The sequence below is a fragment of the Cyprinus carpio genome, chromosome B12 (assembly GCF_018340385.1).
Source record: "Cyprinus carpio isolate SPL01 chromosome B12, ASM1834038v1, whole genome shotgun sequence".
NCBI lineage: Eukaryota > Metazoa > Chordata > Actinopteri > Cypriniformes > Cyprinidae > Cyprinus > Cyprinus carpio.
The window spans coordinates 13,288,715-13,313,367 of NC_056608.1; the positions used below are offsets into that span (position 1 = coordinate 13,288,715).

General features: G+C 38.2%; 1 protein-coding gene across 4 annotated transcripts in view; it reads right to left on the reverse strand.

Moving 5' to 3' along the window:
* The window catches only part of LOC109097694 (MAGUK p55 subfamily member 7-like), a 140,790-nt gene that overhangs the window by 64,121 nt on the left and 52,016 nt on the right, over nt 1-24,653 (reverse strand). For all 4 annotated transcript variants that reach the window (XM_042735450.1, XM_042735451.1, XM_042735452.1 and 1 more), the window contains exons 3-4: nt 20,802-20,920; nt 1,862-1,939 (exon numbers count right to left, since the gene is read on the reverse strand). In XM_042735450.1, coding sequence (XP_042591384.1) covers nt 1,862-1,939; nt 20,802-20,920 — 197 coding nt within the window. The remainder of the gene's footprint in view (nt 1-1,861; nt 1,940-20,801; nt 20,921-24,653) is intronic.

The window sequence follows — 24,653 nt, forward strand, 5'->3', positions numbered from 1 at the left end:
ATAAAACAATATATTGTTTAAGATTAAATTAAAAAAAAATTGATATTTTTTATAAAACGCAATTGCAATGAGACATTAAGTGCCATTAAGTGTCTAAACACTGGAAACTATTTACTGACAGCTGTGTTTCAGAGATTAATCAAGCTAAAACTTAATCTCTTTCACAACAGTCTCTTGAATTTTTATAATATGGCCCAAAAACGCAATTGCGGACGAATATTTATTGCAAATCAGTTAGAATGTCATACAAAGTGGCCTGTTTTTGTCTTACAACAAACAAAATCGTTTGGAGATCTGCAACTTAATTTTTTTTTCAGACAGCAAAAATCACAGCACATCTGGCTTATGACATCTGTATTGCATGTGGCAATAGAATGATAATCTAAAATAACTCTACAAGCGGTTTTAATTAATCAATCAGGGACATCGTTTCGCTGCTCTGGTATAATCTGACAGTTGTTATGCATTGCTTGACTGACGTCTCCAGAACATACTTTTGCATCTGAGAGGTATGAGCGGAGTGGAGTATCATCCAACAGGCTCTGCAGCACTCCAGTTTTCCACAGTCTAATGGAAGACACCCGGGACGAGGACTGTAATCTGGTGATTGTTTTTATTCAGACTGAGACCTGCTTGTGGAAGTAGCATTCTTTACTGCCTACATGTGGCCAGAATGAGAACTGCACACCTGCTGCTAAACTTCATACTGTTGTTTGTATTTCATCTCTGCTAAAGCTTTCTGTGGAAATGTGTGTGTGAGGTGCTTGCCTGCTGCATCAGTGCTAGACAGCATCTTGGGCCAGGCGGGGGTTAAAATGGCATTTTATGCTCCACTATAAATTAAAGCTCCATTAGCGAAACTTTACACTCAAATGAGCGGTGGCGGCAAACCCGCTACAGCGTTCAAAACAGCAGCACGCCATATATTCCTCACAGCAACGGATGAAAATGATACGTCTGAAAAAACACATGAGGGGGCTCTGAGTAATTTGGCTGCTCGACCCTTTGATGGACCTCATCCGCATGCACATGCAGATATCAGGTTCTTCGTGTGTGGGACCTTTAGGGACACAGAAGGAAAGTGTAAATCTGAGGGGCAGATCTGAGCTGCAGGTTGAGAAAGTTCCGTAATGGAAGTCGAGATTTATGGAAACCCAATATGGGTAGTTGCCACCGCCCACTGAGACATGAGTGAACAGGAAACGGACATGTTTCAAAGCTGATTAGCTTTTCTAGGATGTAGATTTGAGCACTAAAACAACACTCTGTTTAAACAGAAGTAACATCTTTTATTGCAAAAATGCTTTGAATATCCAGACTATTGCAAAGTGCATTTTTGCCCATCATAAAGTCAGTGATGACCTGAGATGCTCTTCTCTGAATCGCCTTTGTGTTCTTTCCTTCTGTCTTTCCTCTCTGTGATCATATCCAGAGTAAACTCTTCAAAGTTTACATAGGTTTGTGTGTGTGTGTATTTCTATGTGGCCATGTTGATATAGTAGTCAGTTTACATTATGCAAGCCGTTGAGAGTTTAAACGTTGAGTGTTTTATAATACTGATGACTAATGTCTTATACAGACACACACAATACTCCACGCCTCATCTCGCACTCTCATCTGCAGCCCATCTACTTGTGTTCTCTGCCCCAGACATCCATCCATCTTTTTTCTTTCCTTTAATGACAAGTTCCTCCTGGAGTCAGCCTTAAGCTAGACATGCTGGGAGACGTCTGTGTATGTGTTTTCACAGGCACATGTTGTGCATGTGTGCGTGTGTTTATCCATGCAGAAGTGTGTAAAGTTTATGAGCATAAAAGTGTTTTGGTTTTTAACAGGAAGTGTGTGCATGTGGTTCACTCACGTCTTGAGCCAGTGAGCCGGCGCTGTCCAGTACTGGAGTCGGAGCACGGTCTTCATAACTCTGTAACTTCTCATGGATCTAATAGGCAGTGAAACAGGAAACAGAGTGATCACTTAAAGTCAATGTGGAATCTAAACTGACCTAGTTTACTTTCCTAATGTTTACTTTCCAGTGTGCACCTTCCAATGTTCCTGGTCTTATTGGGAACTATTCATTTTTTACCTAAATAACCAATGTAATTTTTAACAATCTTTAAACAAATTCTGACAACAAATTACTTTTCCACTCACATCACACAGATATTGGACAATGTTAACCAACAGCCAAATTAAAGTGATACTATATTACTTTTTGTAAAATTTAACATAATTCTTATAACTTAATATTTTTTGATGAACTAAAAATTAATTTCTTCATTCGGAACACAATTTAAGATATTTCGGACGAAAACCGGGATGCTTGTGACTGTCCCATAGACTGCCAAATAAATTACACTGTCAATGTCCAGAAAAGTATGAAAAGCATCGTCAGAATAGTCCATCTGCCATCAGTGGTTCAACTGTAATGTTATGAAGTGACGAGAATACTTTTTGAACTCAAAACAAAAATAACGACTTTATTCAACAATTTGTCTCCTCTGTGTCTGTAATGGCGATCCGAGCCTTGTTCTTCACCATTTCCATTAAGGGTATGGCACAAAGGATTTGACGCGTGAATCAAAACTTTGCTTGTAAATGTTTACTTTTTCTTTGTCTTGTTACATTACAAAGAAATTCAAAAAGAAAGTCTACACTTATTCCAGTTTCAAAAATGAGAAATTTTCACGGTCAAAAGACTGTCTAGTTCCAACCCTTCCTTCCTTCCGTATACTTCCTTCAAGTTTTTTACGCATACGTAATACGTATATAACTAGTCAAAGTCACGTGATACAAATACAAATAATACAAAATACACATTTTTCGAAACATAATCATTCTTAATACAAGGAAAAAATATTACAAAATGATTAATGTTGTTATGGCTCTAACACTCCGGCCCCTAATTGTCTATGCCGGTAGCATAACAATTAACTTTTTTTTTTATACTTGAATAGAGTCATAACAGTCATTTCTGACCCTTTAATCACTTATGTCAGAAAACTCAGAATGTCCATGAAATTTAAATTCACAGTCTTTATGTAAAGCTCTTATTCTTCTTCAGCTTCTTGCAATAAGTAGAGTTTTGTTATCGGTCTGTCCAACTGACATGTTTTTGTCTGAACACAAGCACGTCGAACAATACCAGAAGCATCTGGTGTAGTCTTGAGGATTCTTCCCATAATCCAAGAATTTCTTGGGGCAGAATTATCCACAATGAGAACAATGTCTCCCGGTACCAAGTTTCTTTTCAATTTCTGCCACTTCTGTCGCTCTTGCAATAGCGGCAGGTATTCCTTAGTCCATCTTGCCCAAAAAAGGTCTGCCATGTATTGAATTTGTCTCCATCTTCGGTGAGAATAACAGTCCTCTTTCACAAAAACTCCTGGTGGCATGACTGGTTGTTTTTTCATCAGCAAGAGATGATTTGGAGTCAGAGGCTCCAAGTCATTTGGGTCATCTGACGCTTTAGTAATCGGACGATCATTTATAATGGCTTCAACTTCACACTAAAACTGTGTGAAGCCCCTCATCGTCTAATATCTGTTGATTCAAAACAGAATTCAAAATCTTTCGAACTGTGCGGATTTGTCTCTCCCACACTCCTCCTTGATGCGATGCTGTAGGGGTATTGAAGATCCACTTGATTCCTTTTTTGACAAGAACTTCGGCTATTTTGGACTGATCTAATTCTTGGATGGCTTCTTTAAGCTCTCTTTCAGCACCAATAAAGTTCGTACCATTGTCCGATCGAACTGTAGACACCTGCCCCCTCCTGCAGATGAAGCGTCGTATGGCATTTATGCATGATGAGGTATCAAGACTGCTGGCCACCTCAATATGAACTGCTCTTACAGTCAGACATGTAAACAGCACTCCATACCTCTTCACAATGCTGCGTGCTCGCTTTATTAAGAAGGGACCAAAATAATCCACACCTACATGTGTAAAGGGAGGATCATCTGGCAAAAGACGATCTCTCGGTAGTTCTGCCATTTTCTGTTCACTGACTCTGGCATTTAACCTTCTACACACCGTGCATTTAGAAATCAGCTTTCGAATGGCTGTGTTGGCAGCTCCAACCCAAAACTTGTTTCGTAGTTTTGCAAGGATTTGATTTCTGCCGCTATGGCCTGTGTTTTTATGTATGTCTTTCAAAATCAAAGAAGTTATATGCTGCTTTTTGTCAAGAATCGCTGGATGCTTAGCAGATTCTGGCATTGCAGACTTATTTAAACGACCACCTACTCTGAGTATGCCGTCTTGCACTACTGGATCCAGTTTGGACAGAGGGCTATTTCTTTTGACATGTTTACCGCTTTGCAAAGACTTGAATTCGTCTGGAAATGTCTGTCTTTGGCTGTAGCGAATCAGACTCAGTTCTGCATCTTCCACATCTTCTACTGAAAGAGGTTTTTTGGTCAGTGTCTGTTTCAGCTTGAACATTTGAGTTTGCAAATGAGCTTGTTGTTTGTCTGGATCACCTTCTGTCTGACTTATGGTAGCTTGAATTTCGCATCTCTTGTTTGATAGGTGCTGTAGTATTTCCTTCAGACGTAACATCCAAGCGATAGCCCTCTTCAACCTGTACCATTCTGAATAATACTCAATCAGTTTATCCATAGGTTTCCCTTTTTCTGTAGCACTGACACAATTTACTACAGCTGATTTTTTCAGTTCTACCTCCATTGCACTTGCCTGATCTGGTCGCAAAGGCCATTCATTCTCATGTTTGCAAAGGAATTCTGGTCCTTTGATCCAATTTTGCTTTTTCATAAAGTTTTCTACTTTGATGCCCCTAGATGCCATGTCTGCTGGGTTTAGTGATGTGCCAACATATCTCCACTGTGAAGGCTCAGAAGCTTCTCTGATGAAGGAAACTCTATTGGCAACAAATGTTTTAAACCGTGAGGCTTCATTCTCAATGCATTGCAATACTGTGAGGCTATCAGTCCAAAATACAGAGTCTTTAAGTTGTAACTGCAGCTCTTGTTTTAACATCCTATCCATTTTCGCTGCCACCACTGCTGCAGTCAACTCCATTCTAGGGATTGTTACCTGTTTCAGCGGCGCAACTCTGCTTTTACCCATTACGAATGAACAGTGTTTTTCTCCATGCTCATTTGTGAGTACTAGATAGGAAACAGTTCCATATCCATTTTCACTTGCGTCTGCGAAATGATGTAATTGGGCAGACTCTGTGAGTCCAAAGTTGTTTGGCTTGAAGCATCTACTTACACTGAAGTCTGACAGTTGTTGTATGTCCTTTTGCCATTTGAACCATTGTTGTGCTTGCTTTTCTGGCATATTCTGATCCCAGCCCAGTTTATCTTTACACAGTAGTCTTAAAATGAGTTTCGCTGGAAGGATACAGGGTGATACAAGACCAAGAGGATCGTATATAGAGCTCACTACAGAAAGCATTCCTCTTCTCGTAGCAGGTCTCTCTTGTACATTTATGGAGAATTTGAATGTATCTGATTCTGTGCACCACTGTACTCCAAGAGCTCTTTCAACTGGCAGATTGCTTTTGTTGAAATCTAAGTCCTTGACTTCTTTGGATCTTTCCGTTTCTGGAAATGATAACAGTACTGATCTGCTATTGCTCACCCATTTTGTCAAGTAAAATCCACCTTTAGAGCACATGGATATCAGACTTTGTGATAATTTGATTGCTGCGTCCTCAGAGGCAACAGATTTTAAGCAATCGTCCATGTAAAAGTTTTGGAGAATAGTATTGGCGGCTTCAGCTGTTTCCTCTGTTTTTCCATCCATTGCAGCCTTTCGCAAAGCGAAGCATGCACAACTGGGAGAAGAGGTGGCCCCGAACAGGTGCACCATCATCCTGTATTCCTCTGTAGGCTTACTTAGATCTCCTTCAGGCCACCACAAAAATCGCAAAAGATCTGAGTCATGATCTGAGACTTTCACTTGGTAGAACATTGATTCAATGTCTGCCATGATAGCAATTGGTTCCTGTCTGAAACGGTTCAGTACACCTATAAGAGTGTTGGTTAGGTCAGGTCCCTGCAACAATTGATTATTCAGTGAGAAGTTCTGGTAGGTCGCAGTGCAGTCAAACACAACTCTAATTTTGTTCTTTTTTGGGTGATATATCCCGTGATGTGGAATATACCACACTCTATCTGTGCGTTCCAGTTGTTCTAAAGGGACTTTTTTAGCATAGCCTTTATCAATTATGTCTGCCATAAAAGCTTTATAGTCTTTGTGAAACTCTTGGTTCTTGCTGAGCTTTCTTTTAAGACTGATGGCTCTCTGTTCTGCTATGCATCTGTTGTTTGGCATCTTGACAGGATCTTTCTTAAAGGGTAGTCCAATACAGTAATGTCCATCTTTATACTGTACTGATTGTTCAACGGACTGCATGAACTTCAGATCTTCTTGTGACATTTCCTTTTTGTCACTGTAATTGCGTTCAGGAAAGTCTGCATTGAATTGCTCTACCAACAGTGTTTCAATGTCTGACACTGCAATCCTGTTCACAGTGAAACTTGGAATTCTGACCTGGTCTGATTCTGCACTCACATCTGTTCGCAAAGGTCCGTTAACAATCCATCCAAGTGCCGTCATGATAGCATACGGTCCATTTCCTTCACTGTTTATTATTTGCCACGGTTCTATGGCCTTGTGCGCATTGGCGCCAATCAGTAAGCCTACCTCGGCATTGAGATGAGGAAGGTTAACTTGTCTCAAGTATGGCCATTTTTCTAGGTCCTGTTGATTAGGGATATTTTCCTGTTTTACAGGAATCTCTTTCTGAGTGAAAACCTTAGGAAGTTCTATGTAGTCTTCGCTTTCCAAACCACTTATTTCCAGGTCTGACAGAATATGACTATGTACAGGTTTTTCTTGTCCCATAGTACGAAGAAGAATCTCCGTTTTTCTGCCTCTCAAGTTCAAATCTCTCATTAAAGATTCGGTGCAAAAAGTAGCCGAACTTCCTTGATCAATGAAGGCATATGTCTTTACTATTTTGTTGCTTTTCTTTGACTTAATCTTCACTGGAACTATGGCAAGACTGCATTCACTGTTTCCGGCCCCAGTGTATCCACAAGTTTCATGGTCTATGGAAGCTGTTCTCCTGCTAGGTTTGTTCTCATCACAACTGCTAGATGTGAGACTGTTCTCCTTCGCAATGTGCAGAATGCTCGGGTGCTTCTTGGAACATTCTTGACAAGTAAGTCTTTTCTTGCAGTCTTTGCTTAAGTGTCCTTGCGTGAGACACCCAAAGCACAGTCCTTTTGTTTTCAAAAACTCAATTTTATCTATGTGTGCCTGCTCCTTAAACTTGAAACAGGAATTCAAGGCATGGTTCTTTTCACAGAACAAGCACGTGGCACAAACTGTTTTGTCAAGTTGAGCTTTTGTTTCTTTCTTGCTTGTTTCACTTTCCTTTTTCTGTTCAGTAGAGACACTTGTAACGAAACTACTACCCTTGGTGGTAACCTTTTTGTGTTTAGAATCAGAAGCTTTGCTTTTCTTCCCAACATCAGCACTTGTTTGCTCCTGAATGTCTCCAAACAAGGGGTCATTTTTTACTTTGGCTTGACGGTCGATGTATTCCACTAAGTCTGAAAATCTAGCTCTTCTGCCTCTCCGTTCATGAATATCATATGCCACATTTCTCCAGTTCTCTCTCATTTTGTAGGGAAGTTTGGAGATTACAACCCTCATGTTAGTAGGGTTGTCCATTTCAGACATGTACTCTACATCCTGCATAGTGTTGTGGCATCCAATCAAGAAAAGAGCATATGCACTTAGCATCTTCCCATCTTCCGATTTAATCTGAGGCCATTTTAGAGCCTTCTCAATGTACGCTGACGCAATTTTGAGTTCGTCACCGTAATGATGTTGCAGTAGCCTTCTTGCTTCTTTATATCCATTTTCTACACTCATATGTCCACAACTCCTTACCAGGTCTTGGGGTTCCCCACTGGTATATTGCTCCAAATAGAACAGTTTGTCCTTAGTGTTCTCAGTTTTACTGTCTATGCTATTGTCAAAGGCTCGCATAAACGCTCTGAAGTTAAGAGGATCACCAAGGAAAATTGGGACATCCATTTGTGGTAATTGGGACAAGTTTTGTTGCTTTACTAGCATTTGTGTGATCTCATTTTGTCTTTTCATTATTTGAAATAAGTTGTCCTCTGAATTTTCAGATTTTGGAAAATTTTGACTGGCATTATGTAGTCGAGTTTGGTCAGTAACAGGTTTTTGTTTTCTTCTGGTTGCAGCTTGAGCACCAGAACTTCCGTCATCAATATCTTTCCTAAATCCCTGCCTTCTTTCATTTACTGCATGCTTTGGTTGAACATATCCATGCATTGATTCACCAGAACTTTCATGTTCATCATACACCTTCAATTTTGCATTAGAAACTGCAATTGCTGTTTGCAATTCTAATTGCTCCAATTTGGCTTTCAGGTTTATCTCTTCTAACTGCAGGGCTTGTTTCTTTTTTAAAGAAGCAGCTTTGGCCAACAGGGCAGCTTTCTCAGCCTCTTCTTTCATTCGTAACCTTGAACTTGAACTACTGGCTGATAATGCGACAGAACTATGTCCAGCTGACGAACCTGCTCTACTCTTCTTTCTTAATGCTGAAGCAACTTCAGAGACACTGTCACCTGGTTCAATGTCCTCATTTTTTGCAGCACTTACATCCTTTACATGTTCAATCCACTGTTCAGTAGCAAGAACAAAATCCCTGATTTTTTGATGATTTGGGTTCGAACCAGATACGCTGATCATCCTCTTTTTCATCATCCAGCAAAAGCTCTTGAGTGTTTTCATTTAACTCAATGAACTCTTGGTACAATTTAGTGAGCATTGTTAGAACTTCTTGTTCTATCTTTTCCACATTCTCATCATTTTCTTTTAGCTTGTCAATTTCTTTCATCTGAATGGTAATCTGAGCCATTTTTGACTTTCTCAAATTGACGAGTCTGTTCAAACGCTCCTCTTGCGCTTTATGCGTGTACTTGACCGCCCTCTTGTGGCCAACTTTATCTGAGTCCGCAATTTCTTCTGCGTCATCCATAATTCAACAGCGAGTCAATATCAATTAATTGAAAACATACGAGTAAAGCTACCTTTTAAGCTGTAGAAAAGTCCAATTCCAACTTAAGAAACAATTTTGAATGTCTCTATCCAAATAGTCCCGAGTGATCGCCGCATTTGACTAGTTTACTTTCACTTTCGTCCGTGCGTCGCAATTATCCCAAACTCGCGGTTTTCTCCGCTCACACATCACGTAATGTTCATGATCCTTGAAATCCTCTTCGGTAACCATAGCATCAATCCTGGCAAATCAGTTTCCACTTCACGCAATTCCAATGTGAAGGAGTCTTTTGACTACAATGTAATGGCGATCCGAGCCTTGTTCTTCACCATTTCCATTAAGGGTATGGCACAAAGGATTTGACGCGTGAATCAAAACTTTGCTTGTAAATGTTTACTTTTTCTTTGTCTTGTTACATTACAAAAGAAATTCAAAAAGAAAGTCTACACTTATTCCAGTTTCAAAAATGAGAAATTTTCACGGTCAAAAGACTGTCTAGTTCCAACCCTTCCTTCCTTCCGTATACTTCTTCCAAGTTTTTACGCATACGTAATACATATATAACTAGTCAAAGTCACGAGATACAAATACAAATAATACAAAATACACATTTTTCGAAACATAATCATTCTTAATACAAGGAAAAAATATTACAAAATGATTAATGTTGTTATGGCTCTAACAGTGTCTTTTAACATCACCGTAGTGTAAGTACACCGTACATTGCTGCCTGCGTTCAGCTCATTTCAATTTGTCTCCTCTGTGTTTGATGTGGAGAGACACAGAGGAGACAAATTGTTGAATAAAGTCGTTATTTTTGTTTTACTCGCGTACAAAAAGTATTCTCGACGCTTCATAACATTACGGTTTAACAACTGATGGCAGATGGACTATTCTGACGATGCTTTTCATACTTTTCTGGACCTTGACACTGTTATTTATTTGGCAGTCTATGGGACAGCCTCAAGCCTCCCGGTTTTCATCCATAATATCTTAAATTGTATTCTGAGGACGAACAAAGCTTTTATGGGTTTGGAACGACATGGGGGTAAGTGATTAATGACAACATTTTCATTTTCGGGTGGAGTATCCCTTTAAGGACTTACCATTGATATTCTATATGACACTGTTAAGCCAATAATTATTTTCATGGTTCGGTCAATAAACTGATGGACAATGTTAAAATTCTATATGTTTTGCCTAATAAATATTTAAAATAAAACACTAAAAACTATTTCAGTTTTATTCAATTTAGACATCACAACACTATAATGTACAGCATGAAAATCTGATATTATTTAGATATTTGCCATTTAGATATTTGCCATTTAGATATTTGCCAGATTACATTTAGAAGTATTATTAAATTTATGATTTATTATTCAATTATTTTTTCTCTCTTTAAGGTTAACCAAGGTATGGTAATAGTTGACAAAGGTAATTTAAAACATAAACAGTTCAAATAAGCATGCACAATTAAACATCTAACATCAATTTACAGGGAAAAATAACAAAAAATAAAATAAAAATAAGCATCTCTAATGCCAAATAACAATTTCTTCATGATTCATGGATACAACCCACCCAACTTTGTATTTTTAATTGAATATCCTGCATATATGATGTAGACATCATAAGCAGGTTAAATACAGACGATTAACATACATATAAAAGTAGAATGTGGTAGGATCGAAGTATTCTGACAAAAACTAAAAAGCAAAGACATGTGACATGTTTTAACAGCTGTGTATTGTATTGGTTGTGTAATATCTGTTCAACCATTTCATTCTTGCTGAAATTGTGGTACCAGGACAACATCATGGCCATGCAGAAGCTACCAGCACGTTTAGACTGGAATTTGTCCTGTGAAATATTATGTAACAGCACATAGCAGTGAAAGAGAAATTCAATTGCTACCAAGGGGACTAAATATTTATCAAGACAAGACAAATGACTCTGCCACCGGGCTGGTTGTCATAGTGAAGTGGAGAGGGAAGGGAACGCTATGAGCTTGGATCAACCAGGTCCAAGAGAGCCAAAGATGCAATTTTTCTGGATCTCCTTCTCCAGAGCCATTTGTGATGTGGCGAAGCTTGGCCGTGGTAAGAACTGTTGTCAGGACCCATGACGAACAATCTGTGCTTTCTTCATCACTCCGTTTGCAACCCTCAACACATACTGAACTCTGAACGGGGTCACAGTCTGTTACTACAGCAGCGGTGTAGAAGTGGAATCTCTCGCACACCGGCAAACACGCTCGCAGGCGAAGAAAAGAGACATAATATTTCTTATCCACTCAGACACACACAGACTCATACACACTTGGTGGAGGAGGAATGGAATGTGGGATCTGGTTAAGGATGGAACGTAACTGTCCGGTTCATGCGCATTCCAGAGAGCGACATCTGTTTAGGCCGTCTGAGCCGTGGCGGAGCGGTTTTGCTCTGTACAGTTTAGATTCCATCAGAGGCTGAGTGAGATTCAATGCCTTTATTTACAGCTCGGGCTGTTCTCCAGATACCTGCCTGTCCACACAGGAGCGCCAGGGAGCAGACATTTAAAATCCATTACAGAGCCCTTACACTGATCATAGCTCACGTTCCACAGTAAAGAGAGGGCAGGAAATGAGAGCAATGAATCAGAGTAATACCTTCAAGCATTAGTGCACAATTATTCCACTACGTCACCGAGACCTTGCAGACTGATAAACAATCGTTTCATTTTTCTTGAAAATTGCACAGTAGGATGAAGAACAACGTGAATCGGTCATGGCTGTTAGGCTAGTTGATGAGTCGATTAGTGAGGTTTACCTCACTGAATTGACCACATAGGCCTATAGCTTCAATAATTTTATGCTTTAAAAAAAAAGATGAATTTAGAGACTGCAATATGCAACTAAAAACTAAATAGAAGTTAAAACTGCTTTGAGATCCTTGCAAATGGTAGCATTCTGTCCAGCTGTTTTTGATTGGAATAATGCACCTGATGTGAACAGAACACTCATTAAAACACAATATATAGGGCTTCCTTTGACTAGCAATCATAAAATGGTGTCATATTTACTTATCTCTAGCTTGACACTTTAGTAATGAGTATTAAAACATATGAATAAACAAAGCAATGCATCGGTAAACACACTGTTTTGTGGTCAAGGTTCAGATCACATGCTACAATGGAGCCTTGTCTAAATCCTCTTGGACCAGACGTTCAATACCCACAGGCCCTTGACAAAACAAGAGCGGAGAACATAAGCAGGTGAGAGAAACGGCAGCCAGTCTGGCCTCCGGGTCCTCCAAGAGCATTCTGCAGCCAAACAAACACAGCTTTAAACACAATTACACTGAATGTTGACAGATACGGAGGAGAGGAAATTTGATGTGGAATTCATGGAATTTGACATCGGAAAGACAAAAAGGGCAAAGAAGAGGGAGACGTGTATAGAAAGCATCAAATAAAAAGGCTCAGTTAATGAGTTGCCTTGCTGGTTACTACCTACATAAGCAGCCACCTTCTAAGATAGCATTCTAGGTGAAAGAAAACTTATTTGTGACTGATCTGGAAGAATTACACAAACGTTCAATAGTTTGGGGTTAGTTAGTTTCTGAATGAGGTTTCAGATGCTTATCCAGGGTGCTTTTATTTAGCAAAAAAACGTCAAAATAGCAATATTGTTAAATATTGCATTATTAGAATTTTAAATAATGGTTCTATTTTAATATAATTTAAAATGTAATTTCTTCCTTGATAGAAAAGCTGAATTTAAAGCAGCCATTTGTCCATTCTTCAGTTTAACATGAAATCATCCTAATATGGTGAATTGGTGCTCATAATCAGTTTTTTTTTTTTTTTTTGATCATCGTTGAACACAGCTGTGCAGCTTAATATTTTTGTGGAAACTGGATACATTTTTGTCTGTTAACGCTATAAATGTCTTTACTACCACTGTAAAAAAAATAATAATAATACGGTCCCATGATTAGGTCTGGACGATAAAACTGTATCGATATTTATCGACGGTACACCTTCTTCGATAACAATATTTAAAAAAAAAATGTACAGGTCCTTCTCAAAAAATTAGCATATTGTGAAAAAGTTCATTATTTTCCATAATGTAATGATAAAAATTAATTTCATATATTTTAGATTCATTGCACACCAACTGAAATATTTCAGGTCTTTTATTGTTTTAATACTGATGATTTTGGCATACAGCTCATGAAAACCCAAAATTCCTATATCAAAAAATTAGCATATCATGAAAAGGTTCTCTAAACGAGCTATTAACCTAATCATCTGAATCAACTAATTAACTCTAACACCCTATGAGGCTTTTAAAAACTCCCAGCCTGGTTCATTACTCAAAACCGCAATCATGGGTAAGACTGCCGACCTGACTGCTGTCCAGAAGGCCATCATTGACACCCTCAAGCGAGAGGGTAAGACACAGAAAGAAATTTCTGAACGAATAGGCTGTTCCCAGAGTGCTGTATCAAGGCACCTCAGTGGGAAGTCTGTGGGAAGGAAAAAGTGTGGCAAAAAATGCTGCACAACGAGAATAACCGGACCCTGAGGAAGATTGTGGAGAAGGACCGATTCCAGACCTTGGGGGACTGCGGAAGCAGTGGACTGAGTCTGGAGTAAAAAATCCATCCAGAGCCACCGTGCACAGGCATGTGCTTTTGAAATCCAGAGCCACCAAACAGCGGCAGAAGCGCCTGACCTGGGCTACAGAGAAGCAGCACTGGACTGTTGCTCAGTGGTCCAAAGTACTTTTTTTCGGATGAAAGCAAATTTTGCATGTCATTCGGAAATCAAGGTGCCAGAGTCTGGAGGAAGACTGGGGAGAAGGAAAATGCCAAAATGCCTGAAGTCCATGTCAAGTACCCACAGTCAGTGATGGTCTGGGGGTGCCATGTCAGCTGCTGGTGTTGGTCCACTGGAGGGCAAGGGTCAATGCAGCTAGCTATCAGGAGATTTTGGAGCACTTCATGCTTCCATCTGCTGAAAAGCTTTATGGAGATGAAGATTTCGTTTTTTTTCAGCACGACCTGGCACCTGCTCACAGTGCCAAAACCACTGGTAAATGGTTTCCTGACCATGGTATTACTGTGCTCAATTGGCCTGCCAACTCTCCTGACCTGAACCCCATAGAGAATCTGTGGGATATTGTGAGGAGAAAGTTGAGAGACGCAGGACCCAACACTCTGGATGAGCTTAAGGCCGCTATCGAAGCATCCTGGGCGTCCATAACACCTCAGCAGTGCCACAGGCTGATTGCCTCCATGCCACGCCGCATTGAAGCAGTCATTTCTTCAAAAGGATTCCCGACCAAGTATTGAGTGCATAACTGAACATAATTATTTTGAAGGTTGACTTTTTTTGTATTAAAAACACTTATTTTATTGGTCGGATGAAATATGCTAATTTTTTGAGATAGGAATTTTGGGTTTTCATGAGCTGTATGCCAAAATCATCAGTATTAAAACAATAAAAGACCTGAAATATTTCAGTTGGTGTGCAATGAATCTAAAATATATGAAAGTGTAATTTTTATCATTACATTATGGAAAATAATGAACTTTTTCACAATATGCTAATTTTTTGAGAAGGACCTGTATATAGTGCACGATATAGGCACGTGCTATGAGTGACGCAGACAGCACACACAAACATGAACATGAGTGCTGTGCCTGCCTGTGATGAGGAGATTATGAATTTAAAAAAAAGAATATTGGTTGGTTTTAAAATAAACATTTGCATTTGAATGCAAAAATAGTACAATCGAATGCTAGGTGTGCGTCAGGGAGCGTCATCAGTGGAGCACGAGATGTGGTGGTAAGTGACGTTGTAGTTTAATGTTTTGTTAGTCTAGCCTACGAGAAGCTCAGATGCTGCATTATTCATTCAAAATATTAGAGAAATATAGTAGCTCAATGCGTAGAAGATCTTGATTAGGTTAAAACCAAAACCAAGCCATTCAGACAGAACGCATATTGAGCACATTTTCTAGACGGACAAATGACTGTTGCATAATTGTAAATGTATAAATATGTGATGCCGTTTTGCTCATAATTGTTTATGCAATTTGCAAAATTATATTTGATTTATATGAGGTTAATTTAGACGTAATGCACATTTTTTTTAATAGACAGATTTTTCCTTGTGTTGACAAATTAATGTTCTACTTTTTTTTGTTTGCTAATTGCGCCCTACTGTGGCCTCGGGAAACAAGCCAAAAGTTTAACCTATTTAATCTGCATATAAAACATTAGAAATTAGATATCCGTTTAATTTTTATTTTGTGTTTGACTGTTAAAAAGGTGTTGAGTTAATTTAAAAATACAGTGGTTAAATGTAAACTTTTTTTCTATTGCTCTGTTTTAAAAAAGGTTATAAAAAATGTCAATAATTATCGATACTGACATTATGAAACATTATATCGTTGATACATTTTTTAGCTATATCGCCCAGCCCTACCCATGATGATGGTGCAACAAAAACACTACAGTAAAAACCTGTAAAATTACTTAAAATCAAGTTCCCCTACTATACAGTATACGGTTTTGGGAAGTGAATAAGAACAGGCCATTTTATAAATTTACAGTGAAACAGCATAAATAGGCATTCCCAGAATTCCATGTGTGAAATGTCACATGGGTCCATATTAGAGTTTTTCGTTCTAAATTGTTGTCCCACAATCCAGATTTACTTAAAATATAAATTTAGCAGCTGTAATTAATCCACGAAATAATACATTTAAAAGCCATTATTTACTAGTGGAGCGACCGAAGCAGGACTGCAGAATCCGAGCAACGGCACACACTCTAACAGATGTATATTCAAATTTGCCTGGTAAACAGGATGTTATAGCATTTAAATGGAAAATGCTAAACTTCTCACCATATAAAGTGACAGTCTGTATGGCCCTTAGCCAGAGCAATGTTCCATCATGAACACTGTCGGCCTTGCTGTCCGACTAATTCAGCAGCAGCATGATGGCAAGTTGTTAGTCCTGCCACCTCACAGCAAGATGTTCTCTATAATACAATGACATGCACATTTGACAAATAAAGGATTCTAAATCATCCATATTTACATGTGTGTTTTGCACATATTGCATGCTGCGATATATTCCGTAGCTTTAAGACCCTTTTCCACATGTTCTGCTTTTTCTGGTTTCAAATGTCTCTAGGGTTTCTCTCAAACACTCCACATAAATGCATATTCTGATCAGGTAACATATAATGCTTGTATGACATATGAGTGTGTTTGTGAAAGCTGATGGGTGGCTTTTGGGGAGTTTGAAGTTGCAAAAGAATGTGTGCTTTTCTCATCTCTATTCAAAATTTCCTTTGTAAAGCAATTTGAATCAAGTAGTGTGGGGTTCAAACTGGTTCAGGCAGAGGCCTGAAAGTTTCAGCCTGGACAGCAAGTTTTAGTTTTTGAATGTATTAGAATAATATAAAACTAATAAGATTGACCTTAAAATTACAAAGAAGAATATTAAACTGTAAAAAATGAATTATAAAAGTTATTTTCAATAAATGTAAAAATACCTAAATATAAAACTAATAAGATTGACCTTAAAATTAAAGGCTGTTTTTGATTAGCTTTGAAGAATGTGGCCCTACCAACGGTGTTTCTATGGTATTTTGTCAATGTATTATAAATGTACAAAATTTTTATTTTCCATACTTCAGTAGATTGGTATATTAAATAACAGTTAATAAATATCTTTTTTTTTTTTTTTTTTTAAATATCAGTTCCATAGGGCTAACGGGAAAAAACAATGCCGCTACGAGACAGAAATCATTGATATGGGGATACAGTGTACAAAAAAGCTGTTTTTGATTATTTTTTTTCTTAAACATTATGGCATGTGTTTTTGGCACACGCTAGCCAAATGGGATTCAGATTTTGCTGGCTGAAATTAAGTTTGGAAGGTATACTTTTGCAAAAGCTGCCATTCTCTGTATTGTTTTCGGTTGTCTCCTTTCCATTCATATGTAAATTGCACATGCTTATGCAATATTAGATCTAAAAATCAAAAAAGGGCCATACATACCATGGACCTTAACCTCAAATAAATCAGGAAATTGGTCGAAAGTGGACAAAAGAGATCTTAAAAAAATCTTAATACTACGTGTAAACAGGGTCAGAGAGATAGAGAGTTGTATGGCAATGGTATGCATTTGCAGTATAGTATTTCTGCTCTGGGCTAGTGCTAACATCTGTAATGTTGAAATGATATTGACCTCTTCTCTAACTCTTGTTTCAAAGTGACCAGAGCAGCTGGATCATGTAACCCTGATGGTCCGATGCATGGCCCAAAACCAGACCAGTGGCCCTACTGCACCTCATCACCTCATGCTTAAACTGATCGCAGACCTTCAGAGAGCAAGACAGGAAAGGCCTGCAGACAGATGGGCTTGACTGTGAGATGCCTGTCAAAGAGGGATGTTTACACCAAACCCACCATACAGGACGGGTGCGACACATCTTTATGAAAAGTTCAACAAATACACTGGTTAATGTTCTTTGTAAAAGGTACATGTCAGAACTTAAATTTCAATAACGTTACCATTTAAACCAGTATATGGTGTGTGGCATTCCCCATTTCTAATATACCGTTTCACAACTCATAAAACAGAAGGAATGGCACTATTTTATTGTATGTGTGGCACATGAAATGCACTAATTTAGATTAATGAAAGCTACAGCATTGTGAACACAGCCGAAAGATCTAAAATTAGGAGACCAAATTTTCCTTATGAAAGAAGAAAAAAGGTGCCTGTCATGTAAAAGCAGTATATGATCACGATCTTACATTGGCTTGTATGAGAAATGCTCCAACATTCCTCAGATGAGGTCTTGCCCTTGCACCTTGTGTCTGTAACCAAGCACTAGTGCTCTAATTATGAGTATAATGTAATACGTCAGTGGCTTTATGGATTAAACATATACTACATATGTCTGCATTCCATCCCAAGCACATTCAGTATTCCTGACAAACACACATGTGCGCACAGATAAAAAAAAACACACACTCTCACTCAAGCATATGTGTGTATGTGTGCATAGAGATATGCATTTGTCTGGAGCTAGCAGAGTTCAGACACTGAATGCAGAAGGCTTGTATTACTCTGGGAATTTATTTTGGATGCAGAACACGGATTATAAAGAATCGGAATCAGACACCAGCTGCTCTTTAAGAGACTTCACAAACATTAATATGGTGGCTCGGTGTTAAGTAGGAAAATGTATAGCCGTAACTGCCAGCGACTGGGACTCCAACAAATACACTTTTAGCGTCTCAGATTCAACAGTAGGGCAGACATATTCGTCTGCTATAAACTGATAAGTAGATAAGTATGAGATTTAAACTGCCTGACTCTATATAGAAAGGTTTAATATGGTTATAGTAGAACTGTATTTTTTTGACTGGGTTTGCCAAGGTCAAGTGAAATGGGGAAAATAAAAAAATAAGAAAAAATAACAAAAAAAATCAGCAAAAACCATAACTACATGCCAAAGTTCTCAGGTTTCCATGGACCTCATAGCGGACTCTAATACTACGCTGTTACTAATAAAAAAAAAAAATTATATAAAAGTGTAAAATAGTGTTAAAATAAAAAAATCTGATCAAACTAAAAAGACCAAAAAAAAAAAAAAAAATAAAATCTGATCAAACTTTATAGTAACAGTTTACTTCTCACTAGAACTATTTTATAGGAATATTTCCAGATAATTGTTAATTTCCTCTATCTCTCTCTCATCTTATAGACACACAGACAGACAGACACACACACACCCCCCTAACCTAGGTGGAAATTACGGGTTGTGTCAAATTTCCTGCAAGTCTCTTTGGAGTGGCAACTTGGCAGAGGAACAGAGTGCAGCTGGACATGTGTGAAACCCTGCTTTAATCGCATAGAGAGAAGAGAGCAGAGGTCTTTGGCTCTGACTGCGGTCCGCTGTCCTGCCTGTCAGACGTCCTCTGCCTCTGCAGGTAGACGGTTATGTAGAGCACAGGCCAGCTCAGTCCACAGCACTTAAAATCCAGTGTACAATGGGACATATTACTAGTGAGCTTAATGTATTATGAATGGGCACAAGTACCATAGTCAACCCTCTACATTGCGAGTAAATCACTCGCATATGTGACCAAATCTTCACTCTGGTGACTAAATGTCTAATATTAGCCAATGGCTAATAAATTCTCAGATTTTACTTGCCAGTGTGTGAGTTTGAGGCCAAGTATAAGTTTAACACAGATATATTTTCACTTGCCGAACACTCTGATTGAGTGCTTTAGAGTTTCTCTCTTCGTCAAGTGATCTGTGATATTTTTCAGTTCATCTCAATGGATGCACAGCCTACCTGTGTTTGTGTATTTGGCGTACCTTAGACTCTAATGTGAAGGCGCACAACTCGTGTCGCTTTCTATCACATGCGCGAAGTGAGAGAGAGAGAGAGAGAGAGAGAGAGAGAGAGAGATTTACAGATCATGCAGAGTTAACGCGTTACATGTAAACGATATTCTTTGTTATTTTCCTGTCAAAATAACAGAGGTCCTTTGAATTTTTTTCAGTTTTTAAGAACTGCTGGGTTTTCTGGTAGTGGGCGGAACTAATGTGCAAACTGCAATCTCATTGGCTGGTGCTCACTTATTATCTTCCCTGTTTTGATTTCAGCAAATCAGTTCCCGCGAATGGACACAAACTGATTAATATTCATGAATCCAGCATTTTTCTTGTGCATGTTTTACTGTTGTTATTAGTAGAATTCGGATTATTATTATTATTTTTCTTGTGCATTTTTTTCTGTTTTTATTAGTAGAATTAGGATTTTTTTTTTTAAGGACCACCACCAGTCCTAAATTCAGTTAAAATGTCTATGCATTCATACATGGTTACCAAGTTTTAATTATAATTAGTAAAGTTCTATTATTATATAGTACTTGATTATCCAGATATCATATTATAATCCTTGACTGACTGATGTTAAGTATGTACTTTCAGGTATTTAAAAACTGTGCCATTTTAAAAACATACACAGTATATGTGTGTGTGTGTGTGTGTGTGTGTGTATATGTGTGTATATATATATATGTATATATATATATATATATATATATATATATATATATATATATATATATATATCTCAGTATGTATGTTTATTTATATAAAACAACAATTTACTAGCCTATGGCGATTCAATTGCCAAGGTGTCCGTAGAGGGTTGATGGTATCAATGACACCAGTGACTGACCATTAAAACACTGTGCGCGACAAAAAAATGAGGGGTAGAAAAATGGACAAGTGGCATGTGAACACTTCAACACTCAAAGGGACAAGCCATATAATAAAATGAAATAAGAGGAGAGAGAAGAATTTAAATTACAAATACAATTAAAACTGACCTTTACCGCAGATTTACATTTTGCATCAACATGGCATCCGACCTACATGCTATATTTGAAGTCCGAAAAAAGTTCACATTCAATATAAATCTCTAATTTACTTTTTTTGGATGTGCCTTTAGATCACCACTTCTTATACAACCACCACAACACTCTCCCTAAAAAGCACAATCACAGATGCAATGATATGAGAGAGAGAGATTTAGTGACCCAGTGTGTTACATCACATCTTATAGAATAGATTATGTCTAAGATTGCACACACACACACACACACACACACACACACACACACACTCACCTTGACCAATGAATGTAGACTCCTCTCCCCAAACATAGCGTGTAGAAAAGAGCGGTCATCTGCGCTGTCAACATGAGGCTGCAGCTGAGATGGCAGTACAGACAACAGCTCATACAGACCTGCAGAGGAAATACAGGAAACACATTATACACCCAGACACACACACACAACCAATACCCAAAGAGAAAATATAGACGGATATAAACAAGACCCAGAAAATCTGAATTAACACAGATACCTGAGGCATGTCATATATAAAGATTATACTCCAGTGAATCCTTCTAACATGACATGACATTATTATAGCCATCAAACATGAGTACATTAATAAAACAATAATGACAACATCATGGTTTACTTTAGCATGCCCAGTGGGTCAAACTGAGGGTTGTAAAAACGCTCCTCTCCCAGACTGTATCTCACTTCCTCCCTTTGTTGGCTACTGCCTGTTTTTCTAGGATTCACAACTGGAACTGTGAATCAAATCCCTAAAGTTTTATTAGTATGTCTGTGATGTTTAAACAAGCATAAACACACCATAATATCTTTGACATGCTTATATACAGTACATGCAAAAAACCCACAGCAAACGGTACATATGATGACCATTAAGAGGTCGTCAGGTTTAGACACCAACACAACTGAGCTTAAAGTGCAAGACAGCCTGACTGGGTGTTATTCACTAGTTGCATGGCTTTAGTTTTTGTATGAACAGAAGAACATAAAAAAAAATTGGCCTAATTCTCAACTAATGTTTTAATGTTAGTAAACTGCATAAAACATGCCTAAACCATCATTATATAAGGACATTCTGCAGAACTTTTCCTTTACAGCCTTAATTCTCTCTCAGCAATAAGACACATTCTTGCCCGAGAATTTGCACAGCAAGATCTTCCAGCTATAGCAAGCATGTCATCCTCAAAACCATTTCAAACACCTCTCATTAGCCAGCTGTACATATATGTGTGTTGTTATTCAGGGAAAACTCTCATTATTATTATTATATTGAATAAGCTATAAGCTTATAAACTTGCATAAAGTTTCATGGTTAAAGCGAAATAACAAGGGCAATCGTGGGGATGAGCAATGTGCATTTTTACTCTCTGGTATTTCATTGTTTTACCTTAGATATGCTCGACAAAGGCATAATTTATGCAGATTGGAATACAGTATATTTTAGATACACAAAGCTCATGTATGAAACAGATGCTCATGTGCACTTTGTGTGTGGTTGTTCTGAAACGCGCTCATGGCTGCGGCTGTGTATTTCTTGCATCTCCAAGTGCTTTTATAATGCAAAATTAAATGTAAATTAGGGATGCCCCGAGCCAATCTCAAGGATCGGGATTGGGGCCAATCAAGTAATTTTTTAACTGATCAGTATCGGCTCTCCTGATCCCAATCCTTATTTTACGTCAGCTGTCATGCCGGTGTTGTGCAGGAGGAGGCAGTATGCGCCTTTAAGTGGGTTTGCCCACCACCATTAAAGGAGTCATATGACGCTTTTTTAAAGATCATTATTTTGTGTATTTGGTGTAACAGAATATGTTGACATGCTTTAATGTTCAAAAAACATTATTTTTCAAATACTGTACATTATTGTAGGTTCTCTATGCCCCGCCTCTCTCAAACTCGTAGTTTTCTACAAAGTCCATCCTTCTGACAAGCGCAGTCTGCTCTGATTGGCTAACTGATCCAGTGCGTATGTATTTGCAGTACACAAGCCATGGACGGTTAAGACAGCTGATTCCACTGTGTGACCCTCTCTCTCTCTCTCTCTCTCTCACACACACGCGCGCACCATAGACTGTATAAAGACAGGCACACACACACACACACAACACGCAAAACTCCGCATTTGAACGGTCAACAGGAAATACTTAAACTAATAACAAAACATACTTACAGTATCTGATTCAGAAGCGCCAGACTGTCGTAGCAAATTCAGAATTACCTCCTCTCCTTGGTTCACGAAACGGTCGTCCATAAAATGCGTTGCTGTTCTGTTTCAAGTAATCTTAAAGATTCCTAAATGCATCTACTTTCGGAAGGCCAAATAAATTGCTTTTGTTTTCGCCTAGATACACACAGCATCTCCCTGACATGGCTGCTTCAACACTACTGCGGTTACTCAAACCACGCCGCCTTTCTTTGTGTGAACATTTGGGCAGCATTACGTAAATATTTCCACATAGTGACTTAGAGATGTGGGGGCATGTTAGAACGAGCCGTTTTACGGGGTGTGGCAGAGTCTTAACTTTGATAAAGAATATCTCTTTGGATTTGAGACTTAAGTCTTTGCAACTTTACAGATCTTCTTTATTCACCAAGAGCTTTATTCACCAAGACGCTCAAATGTGAAAACCCAAAGAATAAATGTGCGTGCGTGACGCACGAGAAAAAGTGAGGTCACGACTGTTCTAGTGCGTAACAAGTTTGAGCTTCCGTGTTCAGTGTATTTGATGAGCACTTTTGTAACGATCACTAATTCATTTATCGTTTACTTCTATCAGCCTTCTGAGATGTTGTTATAATGTATTGCTATGGGTTGCCTTGATTCAGACTTTACTGACAGATGGCATTTCTGACACCACATGCTTCATGCTTTCTAACCTTATCTTCATTATATGTTGAAATTACACTGCTTATTTTACATATAAAATACAAAAAGTTTATATCGCTAGTCCCATTTTCATAATTGTATCCACAAAGTCGGTTTATCTATCTATCTATCTACCATCCACACAAACACACACTGTATCTTAACACACACACACAAATCCATACATCATGCATATATTACTCTCTGCACAACTCTGTATACATTGAATGTGTTTTTAATAACTTTAATGTACTGCACCAAACAGTGTGCACCAAACATACATTCCTATAGGAATATACGAGTATCTGATCAGGACACTATATCGACAGATACTCATATTCAATGATTTGGATCGGGGCATAAAAAACCTGATCGGGACATCCCTAATGTAGACACAGTCATTGCATTGGTGTGAATGCAGTGTAATTGACCTGCCACTACATACCCATATCAAAGATATATAGAGACAGAGAAAGTAAATGTCATTACAGTCAAGTTATGAATTTTTTTTTTATCTTAACACTATTATAAGGCCACTCAGAGTATGTACTTTCTGTGGTTTCAGTTGTTCCTACAATTTTTTCCCATTAATTTAGAATAAATGTTAGTTTGTGAAACATTTGTTTATTAAAACATTCAAACATAAATTTCACACACAAATTCCTGCATACGCATGCTTAGTGATTGAGACGCATTGTCTTTTCTAAAGTTCTTGTTCACTTCCCATGCTAAAATACCTCTAATTTTATGTAGTTAAATTGTAATCAAGCCAAAAAAAAAAAAAAAAGGTACAAAATGTAGGGGTTACACTAAAGGTGCATTTAAAACACAAAGTAAGTCTACATGATTTTAACATGCTTCAAGTAGGGCTGGGAGATATATCGAATATTAGCGATAATATCAGAATAATTTTGACGACGATGTAAAATTTGAAAATATCGTGAATATCGAATATTTCAAATTCAAGCATACTTTCCCAAAAGAATGTGCCGAACGTCCAAAAAAAGAACATGTAACTGCGGACTGCTCTACACGCCTCTACTACGAGAGCTTTCATGAGAGCGGTTGCCAGATAAGTTTAAATCTCCGAATCAGAGCTTTGCGGTTACAAGTAGAGGCCGACCGATATATCGGTCGGCCTATATCGGGCCGATATTTGTCATTTTTTAATATATCGGCCCGATATATTAAAAAATGACAAATCGATATATTAAAAAATGACAAATATCGGGGGGATGTCCGTTTTTATT